Source organism: Sphaeramia orbicularis, unplaced genomic scaffold (assembly GCF_902148855.1).
Source record: "Sphaeramia orbicularis unplaced genomic scaffold, fSphaOr1.1, whole genome shotgun sequence".
Taxonomy (NCBI): Eukaryota; Metazoa; Chordata; class Actinopteri; order Kurtiformes; family Apogonidae; genus Sphaeramia; species Sphaeramia orbicularis.
This window is the reverse complement of record NW_021941678.1, coordinates 41994-52500: the sequence shown is the minus strand read 5'-3', so window position 1 is coordinate 52500 and position 10507 is coordinate 41994. Positions and strand designations below refer to the sequence as shown.

Below are 10507 nucleotides of genomic sequence, written 5' to 3'. Positions count from 1 at the left end.
CTACATCCTGAACTTCAGGTGGCTCCTTTATTTCTTGTCTTTCATTATTGGACACACTGATTAATCCAGATGTGCCTGCTGCTTCTTGTTGTGACTACTAATTAGGCACACTTGGATTAATCAGTATGTCCAATAATTAAAGACAGGAAATAAAGGAGCCACCTGAAGTTCAGGAAGTAGTGGAACTGTGCACAGAGCCTGTTGAAATGGGTTGTAGAAATCCACTCGTTTTTTGCTGGAATGAATATAAAGACAGCTTTGCAGCACCTGGAGGGTTCAAATTCAAACTTTTTGAACTATTAGGGTCCCCACATACACAAATAAAGGTACCAAAGACTAATAAAAGTGGGTTTAGTAAAATATGACCCCTTTAATCCTTGTAACTTCACTTATCAGCACCATCCTCTTCCTCTAAACTCCGTGGTGTAGTCCAGGGTATACAGCTGTATATGGCGTATACCTACTTATTTTTCAGTCAGCATTGCATACACCCACTTCTGAATCCCGCTGATGCGCACCATTCAGTAGTATCTGTGAGCCAAATTGTCCATTTTTTCCCCTCAGATGGTGAAACCATGACCCCCCCTACTCTGCCCCTTATTGGCTAGTACTTGGTGCCTTCACTAATTAGATTGGTTAACTTTAGGCATAACTTTAGCCAATCAGAGGTGGAGTAGGGCAGGTCATTCTGAGGAAAATATTGCTAACTAGCGCAGGCCACCTGTGGAACCTGATTGGACACCTCAGGTGCCAGTGCCACCCCAGTTGATTGACAGATCACTACATATCTCGTTGAAAGATGTGCGATTATTGGAAATGTGAACAAGAATGGCAGAATAAATGTCTTTCAATTGAGTGACACATATCGAGCGTACCTGCTTTCATGGAATACATAATTCTGAGGTAAGTTTTAAGGTGGTTTCCAAATGAGTCATTGTTTTAAACTACTGACCATATGACTCTACATTTAGAGGACAAGAGATTTTGTCACCAACAGTTAAACTGTGTGAGTAAGCTAAAATTACGAAAGGCTAATGTTATCCTATGTTTGCCTCGTGTTGAATACATTTGACGTTCGTACAGGCTGCTTGTATGACCAGTAATACCTACAAACTGCTCCTGATCAAGTCATGATAATTATATAATAGTGAGCAAATACTACAACCCTGCAGATGAATGGGAGGAAGTTACTGGCCCTTCACTGAATGCTATACCAGCCACTCAGCTTCATTTGGTAAGAACAGTCCTTCAAAGGTACAGATCACTGCGAATAGACAAGCCATTAGAAGACAGCAAAACCATAGCAAAAAGTTGAGGCAGTATGGAATAAAGCCAGAGTTCCAACAAAGGCCCACCATAACTGTGTTCTACCTGTGTGTGATGTGATCAGCCTCTGGAGAGACTGTCATAACCCTGAGATCTGACTAATATAAAATCTAAATTAGACTCACTGTTAGATCTTAAACCCAGGCTCAGAGGGAGGAATATTAGTGAGGATGACCATCTTCAGAACCTCAGGTCTTTGATGAGGAACATCTCAAAGGTGAAAATGAAGTCTGAGGCACAGAAGTACAACTGGGAGACTAATTAGGAATTCTCTATTCAATTTCAAGTTGAAATTGATCAATATAGAATTCATATCTAGAGATATTTCTTTTGCTATGGTTTTGCTGTCTTCTATTGGCTTTTCTGTTCGCAGTGATCTGTACCTTTGAAGGACTGTTCTTACCAAAGGAAGCTGAGTGACTAGAATAGTATTCAGTGAAGGACCAATAACTTCTTCCCATTCATCTGCAGGGCCACTTTTTCTCTTCAAAGGCCCCCCAGGGTGCTTCACCTTCTTCTCTTCACGACTCTTGGGTGTTTTGCCTTTAGGATGACTTGGTATATTTACACTGAAAATGTGTTACCCGTCTCTGGAAAAAGAAATCTGGTACCTGCTGAAGTAAAGAAAAGGGAGGGTACCAGATGGGTAATCTAGGATAAAATGCTCTCCAGTGAAAGCCCTGAGTGCATACTGCATCTTTGAAATAAGACTAGGCAATAAAGAAATCAGCAAAAACGTGTGATTTTTACCCATTTTTCAGTGTCAAATGACTTTGACCTTCTCTAAAATCATGTGACCTGGACCTGTACATGATTTGAGACCTTCATAAATGACAGTAGCATCCCCCAAAACCTCTAATATGACATTTGCATGAGCAAATATGGCATAACTAACCGACAAATTCATAATTTTCCATTGAAAAATGGGTTTTCTGCACTTGGCTGACAGGCACCCTAAAGATGGTGGTGATGGGGGGTCTAAAACTTTACGGATTGGGCTGAAAATTTTTATGGGAGTTACATATATATAAGAGATTAACTGGTCAAATTAAGAGCTTGATCAGAAAAGAAATCCCAAAAATGGGACGCCCTAGAGTAGTCTTACATGTCCCTGCTTCTAAAACATGGCTTTATTCTGGATTACTTAAAAAAAAAAGCAAAAAAAATTAGAGTATACCCATTTATCCAGGGACTACTACACCACTGTCTAAACTGTATCATCACATGTGAACTCAGTAGAATATTTCCTTCGAAAACTAGGACGTCTGCCTGAGAATTGCCATTTTCGTGTTTCCCTCTGTTTACATGCAAATGCGAAAATGGACATTTGCCAAAATCACCACTTGGCTGGAGTTTTTAGAAACCTTCATTTTCGGTGCGTCGTTGTCATGTAAACAATAGGCACAAATGCAAAGAAAAGTCTCCGTTTTCAAAAATCCCCTCCTACATGTAAACATCCTCTTATTTTAAATTGTATTACTGCCAATGGCAAGAGACGAGTAAGGTTTTTGATTATGCTTGAATTATGTCATCATTTACATATTAACACATGACATTTTTTCTGTTTAGTCAAGAAAGTTGCAGTTTGTTCAGACCATGCATATACATAAAGATGACACAGCAGAAAATCACAGAGGTGGTGTCTTCATAAGTGTTTGTTCTGTCTGTTCAGAGTCTGAGGATGTTTCCACAGCTTTAATATGCCCAGACTGCACTGGTGTTTACTGCTTTCAATACAGTCACGGCCGTGTTAAAGTTTATCACATGTATTGGATATGACAGATGAGTCTGTCAAATGGTTTCAGACAAAACTAGATGTTACTTTATTATCTTTACCACAAATTGTGACTTCCTTGACATGTATATTTTTTCTTTAAATTGATAAACATCACATGTGTAAATGTAGACACAATTCAAACAGGAAAAAACATGTTTTGGTTCTGTCCATGGACCACCATTCACATGTTACATACATGCATATAATGTGTATGTTTATGTCATCTGTTTTACAGTAATGAAGACAGGACTATGACTCCAAATGGTTCCTTATGTTAAACATTTAAAATTGGGGTTTATGAGCATTCACTGGATATTTGTGGACCTGTTTCTCAAATGTATGTCTGTTTTTCAGTACTTCCTCTGTGTTATTTCATTCAACACCACCTGTCTTTTAATCCAGTCCACGAGTCTTGTGTCTGTGGCATTAACATGCGCTCATATCTCGGGCTCCGCTGAGACGTCATACACGCACGTTGCGCAACAGAAGACGTATCTGCCCCGCCCCCTCTTCCCCCCGCCCCCCTGGCCTGTTTCTGTTCCGGAGCCCATCTCCATTCCATTCATCCACCCTCCGCTGAAGCTGCAGCGTCCAACCCCTCGGAGCAGTGATGTTTTGGTGCAGAGCGGCCTGGCAGAGGTGTGGGCCTTTGGCCCGAAGGGTGGCGTGGAGACCCCTCCGGGACAGTGAGTGACCTCCGCCAAGGCCACAGGGCCATGCATACACACAAACTGAACACATTTATTCACTGATTCACTTTGCCTGTGTCCATATGCCGTTGTGTGGTCGGTCCGTATCTTCTCACTGATTCAGTGGAATAGTACACTCTGTCCCCGCGTGGGTTTACGGGCCCCACAGCGTACATGGACCAGAGGATGGAAATGACCGAGGCATGGGGAGGGTAACGGGGCTGGTAACAAAAAACTTTTTGGATTATTTTTGTCCATTCATCATTTATTTTTTAAAGTACAAAGGTAGTTTGTACTTTGTGTAACTTTGTTCAACATGTAGTTGTTCTCCACAGACTGAAACGCTGACTTGTACTGTTTATTTGTGGGTCAAACACTGACTTTTATGGTTTATTTAGGTGAAACTCGGTGGTGCCAGTGTTTATCGGATCCTCAGACTGTTTGATCTAAACTAATCCTGTTTGGCAGGTTGTTGATATTCTTTACTTCACCGCGAATAGACTAAGCTGTTTATTTTTGATCTATGGACTTTAGTCAGAGTCCCTGTTACATGTTGTTTCAGCTCTTATTAGTGTCTTTTATTCAAACTTGTGCACCGTGTGTACATTAGTGTGTGACCTTCATTAGTCTGTATGTACCAATGGAAACATGGTCGCCACTGTGTGTCACGTGGTGTGCATGTGTGACGGTATCCAAATGTAAAGGCAAGAGCCATACAGCTGAGTCCAGCGGTCGGGGAACCCCCCTCCCCAAATTAGACAAACCAGGAGGTTCGCTGTGTCACGTAACATTATATAACAGTCACGGTGCGTGGTCCCCGTGGAAATAGTCTGTGTTGACGTGATGAAGGTGAGCTCCAGGTGGAGCTCGAGCCACACATCTGCGGTACGTCACTATGTTTAGCTAGCAAATTGATTCGCATGTAGGTGTGGTATCAGCCCCTTAACAGTAAATATTGAAATAATAAGGTTTTGAAATAATTACATATTTATTTTTACTGAGTAGTTGTTTTAAAATACAAGTTAAGTAAATGGGCAATGTTCAAGGGGTTATGCTTAGGTTAACAGTTCATGGTTAAGGGTTAGGGTGGGGGGTTTATAGTTGGGTTAGGGCAGGCATGTCCAAAGTCCGGCCCGGGGGCCAATCATGGCCCGCGGTCAGATTTTAGACGGCCCACAGCTTGGGTTTTAGAATGTATTATTTATGGCCCGCTTGGACTGTTGAACTGAGTACATGAATCACAAAAGGTTCCAAATGCAGTTTCTCCTTTCGCCTCATGGTGGCAGCACCACTCTAACTCTATCTGGCTCTGTGACTTTGCCGTGAACCCTTCTCACTAATTTCTAACCATGGCGCCTGTAAATAAAAAAATGGAAGTTGACAGTGAGGGCCGCCGCTTCCAGGAGAGATGGGAATTACAATTTTTTTTTTTTCACTGAAAATCGAGGCGATTGTATTTGCCTAATTTGTCAAGAGACTGTTGCCTTGTTTAAGAAATTCAATGTAAAGACACACTAGCAGACAAAACAAGCTAACACATACAACAAGCTAGCAGGGAGTGAGCGTTCCGAAAAAGTGAAGCAAATTCAATCTGCTTTAAACTCACAACAGTGACTCTTCATGTGAACCTGGGAATTCAATGAATTCACCACCAAGGCAAGCTACCAAGTTGCCAGGTTAGTTGCCTATAACTGCTGGTGTTATGTACTTGTAGATGTGACACAAAATATTACTTTCTGAATGATTTTGTGAAAGACAAGAGTAAGAGTCATATGTTTTCATCTGAAATGTTAACAGACTCTGCATTACTGAGTAATATATGAGTAATGATTACTTATATAAGTCATGTTTAAAATGAATGTGGGGTTAAGATTTTTTATCAACTTGGAAGTTTAAGATACTCCATACAGTTTGTTCTATGTTATCTGACTCCAGATGTGAAAGGAAGGCAGAAATATATATATATTTTTTTAATTTGTTCACACCTGAGTGGCTTAGATTTGGTTACATTGCCATTTAAAAAAAATGATATTGTGACAATGAAAATAAAATTGTAGAACAGCGCATTTATATGTAATTTTTACGGTTTAAAAAATGTCCAAAGGGACCACTGGCCCCTGGCAATGTCCACATTATCAGATCTGGCCCTCTTGAAAAAAAGTTTGGACACCCCTGGGTTAGGGTTATGTTTAGATTAGAGGTTCATTTAAGGGTTAGGGTTCGTGATTGGGGGTTTATAGTTGGGGTTACGGTTATGCTTAGGTTAGGGGTTTCATGGTTAAAGGTTGAGGATGATTGCAGTTGGAGTTAGGTGTTAAGGTTATGCTTAGGTTAAGGGTTCACATGCTATGTAAGTACTGTAGTATTCTGCGCAAAGCGCCTATAACCCCAGAAAAAATATTTCAGTGAAAGAGGCTGCTCGGAATTATTTTATTATTCTAGCTGTAGAAGTGTCGTAAAAGCTGCTGTGCGTATGTGCTTGTGTCCTTTTTTTCAGGACTACTTCTACTTTCAAGAAAAAAGATTGTGAAAAGATAAGGTTTTGCTTTACTGTGTGTTTTAAGTGGAATAATAGACAAAAAAAAAAAAAAAAAACAGACTGGAATTTTTGTAGGATTTTACGGAATAAGGTAACTTATCATTTAAACGTGCGTTACGGATCGAATCTACAAAGGCACAAAACATTTAATAACAGGCAGAATATTGTTAAAATTGCACTTGATTTTCTTGAGACATTTCAGGTTTTTTGTATTTGTTCAGGTTATTCACATTTAATTGTTAAAGGGTAGTTTGTTACTGTAATTATATTTCCAGAATGAAATGTTTTTTTTTTTTTTTTTTTTGCAGTATTCATATATATATATATATATATATATATATATATATATATATATATATATATATATATATATATATATATATATAATTTTATTTTTGTTTTGTTTTGTTTTGTTTTGTAGAGCCGTTTTCGTATTTCTTATTTAATACATACAAAAGTGTAAAAAACAAACAAACAATAACCTAACATATGAACTGGGTGCTTACAGTTTAGGTATTTCTCACTTAAAAACAATCATAGCGTTACATTACCTCTGGGTTCTTTAAACATTGAACATGTTTATGCAGGAAAACATAAATCGTAGAAAGAATACTGGGAGATTATAAAAAAGAGGACATTTTTAGAGGAGTGATACAAATTCTGGGTGGCTAGAGGATACAAACTTAATCCATTTGTCCCAAATATGATAAAAGTTTATCCCTCTGGATTCTGATAGTCAGTCAGTTTTTTCATTTTGAATATTTGCAAGATGCTCTCATACCAATCTTTTATTGTTGATAGAGTTCGGTTTCACCACCTTCTTGTAATAGATTTCCTGCTGGCTGCTAAAAGCGCCTGTAATAATTTTGTATCCTCCCTCCGTTCTAGTAAAGCGACATCACCAAGATATAGATTTACAAAGTATTCGGTAATATGAACTTTAAAGACCGATATTAAAGTCCCATGGATACCACTCCAATATTGGTGCATCTTGGGGCAGTCACATGGCTAACATTTTCACAGAAATAATTTTCACAGACATGATCCCCCCAAGAATTGGATCTGTTACCACATTAACAATTTCAACGCACCAGAAAGATGTGTAATATGTATTTGGTCAAATATTTTCCCCCTGTTTATGGTTCAGGTGGATCAGAATCCAGATGTTTTTACGTTGTTCTCAGATGTGTTTGTTGGTCTCAGTCATACATCGGCTTCACTAGACTATTATCTATTATTTGTAAGTCAAAACCCTCGACCAGGAGTCTGCAGTAACTGACTGCAGTAACTCTCCCATCTGGGGGTCCATTTAATCAGTGGGTGGTATCATGGTCTAATCCTATGACTTGTATGTGCTCCACTGGTTCACAACTATCGGCCTGAGGTGATTATCTAAGGCTAACATTAACCCTAGTGTCAGTAAGGGGAGGGTGGAGGAGTCGTGGTGGGTTAGTCTCACTAAAAGAGAAGTTATAGACCATCAATACTGGACATAACAGTCTAGTAACTCTAACCCATAACCCAGACTGAGGCCATCTCACAGAGAATGTTAAAACTATTGGAGCAAGGTCATTGATTTTTGTGTAGTAAATTACAATTTTAATTTTTTATCATGTAAAATTCCAGAGGTTCTGTTCAGTCCTAAAGTTAAACACAGCCTTTTTTGATTATAGAATATCCACAGCAGTGTTTGGATTCATGGATGGGGGACTTTTTACCTTCAGCGTCTGCAGTGTTTATACAGCTGATGACTTGATGAGTTTTTGGCAAGAGTTAAGCTACTAACTTTGGTCCAAGTCTCGTTGCCTTTAATTTTGGCAAAGGTAACCGAGGTAGGAGGCAACAAAGAACAAATCATTTATAATTCATTCTCAGATATCTGTGCTTTAACTGAATAAGTTTTATTTTGATTATCTTTTCCTTTTCCTTATATTTGTAACACAAATACCTCTACTTTTCATGTTAATAAGCCCTAAGGTTAATTTTGCTTTAAATAGAATAGAAATGAAAAGTAATGTTCCCCAGAGATGGATTTTTGGCATTTATACATTAACTGCATTTCAAAAAATGGACTTTTTCCACTTTTACTATAGTAAAAAATGTGTTTGTTGGAGTAAAAAATGTGTAGATTTTTGCCACCTCTGGTAAAAGGGCATTTGGAGAAGAAAATTATGTACTTGACTTTTATAAAAGGCTTAACCTATACCATAGAAACAAACTTTGATGAACTCAAAGATTTGAACATTTTTCCCACACCACCATTACCTGGAAAAAAAAAACAGGAATGAGCTAAATGTCACTATGGAATTCCATGACGTGTATAAAACGACCCCAACAGGGGTTAACCATGTGCTGGTCAGCATAGTTAGGGCTGTGTAAACCTATTGGTCCCAATCCAATCAGAGGGAGGCATCATGAGCAGCAGATCACCTTCAGGTGCTTTGTCACTAATCCCTTTCACACTGACACTGAAGCTTATAGGCTTGTGCAGCACATTATTCCTAATACAGACACAAGATATCCCAATCCCAGGACAATATTGTTATTGTCCTGTAGAACAGTCACCAGCGTCCTTTATCAAACATGGAGGCATAACAGCAGCACCAATAACTCACAGAAATTGTTTTCTGCTGTAATTTCTTGGGTGTTATTTATTACCCGTTTTGTGTGACTGTAACATTAATTCTAATTAACTTAAGTGAACTTTCAGCCCTTGAACAACACTGTCTTTGAATGAACACACATTTAATCATATAGTTATTAAACATTTCCTACAATTAAACAGATAAACATCATGCACTGTCATCACTGAATAACATCTTATTTTATGTTATGCATCCAAAAATATTTTATTGAATTAGATCTGTTTTGGCCTTGGACATGATTTTGTCATCTCTAACATGGACATTACCTTTTTTCAGCTGTCCAGCGGAGGCCGATGTCATCACTTCCTGGCGGGTCCGGGGAGAATATTGTCTACGCCATTCTGTGTGGAGGAGCCTTCGTCGGCGCTGTGACATATGTTAGTAGTTTTTATTATATGATCATTTTCATTTAACAAATTACCTTCACACTCTATTATTGCTAAGACACACAAAGCCAATGGATGAAGGAGAGAAAGCAATGGTCAAGCAAGCTGTGAGTGAAAGGAGAGAGTGAACAGGGATATAAAGGCAAAATGCTAAGAAATATAAAAAAATTTTTTGATTTTGATTTCTAAAAGCTGATCTAATAATACTTGCTTAAAGCATGAAAGCGCTGATAACTGATTATTTATTCATTCCCATACCCTCCCCTGCATAAAAAATATAATGTGTCTGAAATTAAGTATGACACAAAATAATAATCAAGTAAATAATCAATACATCTGGAACTGCAAACCCTGTAACCTGTAGTTAGAAGCAATTTTTCCATTTTAGAGTAATTTTTGTCCTCTGTTATTTGACTTTGGAAGCCTGTTAACTCAGGTACCAAACCTACAAACATTGATGAATTGTTTAAAAAAAAAAAAAAAGTCATATTGGTCTACTTTTAAATGACCTCTAAAGAAATCTAAAAAAAAAGAAAAAAAAAGCATTTTTCATAAAATGAGGTGAAAAGAATATTTCTTTATTTCTGCACCTCTTTGTTCCCAAAATGAGAAGAAAACTGTTATGTACCGTCATCTGTCCTCAGGCTGTTAGCACAGTGACATCAGACCAGGCCAGGTTCAATGAACGGATTGCAGAGATCAACGCCAGACCCAAGTCGGAGTGGGAGCCCAAACCGTGGCCTCCTAAGAGTGAGTACTACATGAGTGCAATATGAGGACTACTACACAAGTACTACTATATGAGGACTCTATGAGTGCTACTACATGAGTACAATATGAGTACTTCTATATGAAGATTTTATGAATACTACCATATGAGGACTATATGAGAACTATATGAGGATTACTATATGAGGATTGTATGAGTACTGCATGAGTACTATAGGAGTACTACTCAGGGTTCCTGCACGTCTTGAAAAGTCTTAAAAGTCTTGAATTTACAAATCTGCATGTAATACCTTAAAAAAATCTTTAAAAGGTATTAAATTTGATATGGTAGCTCTTAAGTTATGTTGCCATAAACTTGTTCACTGTATTGTGTTTAAATGTGTCTGGGAAATGTCCAAGTTGCAAAGAAAGTAACG

General features: G+C 38.3%; 1 protein-coding gene across 13 annotated transcripts in view; it reads left to right on the top strand.

Annotated features, from left to right (window-relative positions):
- Positions 1-3635: 3635 nt before the first annotated feature.
- The window catches only part of LOC115416783 (protein MGARP-like), a 28323-nt gene continuing 21451 nt past the window's right edge, over positions 3636-10507 (top strand). For 6 of the 13 annotated variants that reach the window (XM_030130650.1, XM_030130657.1, XM_030130654.1 and 3 more), the window contains exons 1-3: positions 3637-3789; positions 9253-9353; positions 10007-10112. In XM_030130650.1, coding sequence (XP_029986510.1) covers positions 3714-3789; positions 9253-9353; positions 10007-10112 — 283 coding nt within the window. In that variant the 5' untranslated portion in view covers positions 3637-3713. Of the gene's footprint in view, positions 3790-9252; positions 9354-10006; positions 10113-10507 lie in introns of all 13 variants that reach the window. The other 7 variants (XM_030130653.1, XM_030130660.1, XM_030130659.1 and 4 more) reach the window with 4 other exon arrangements.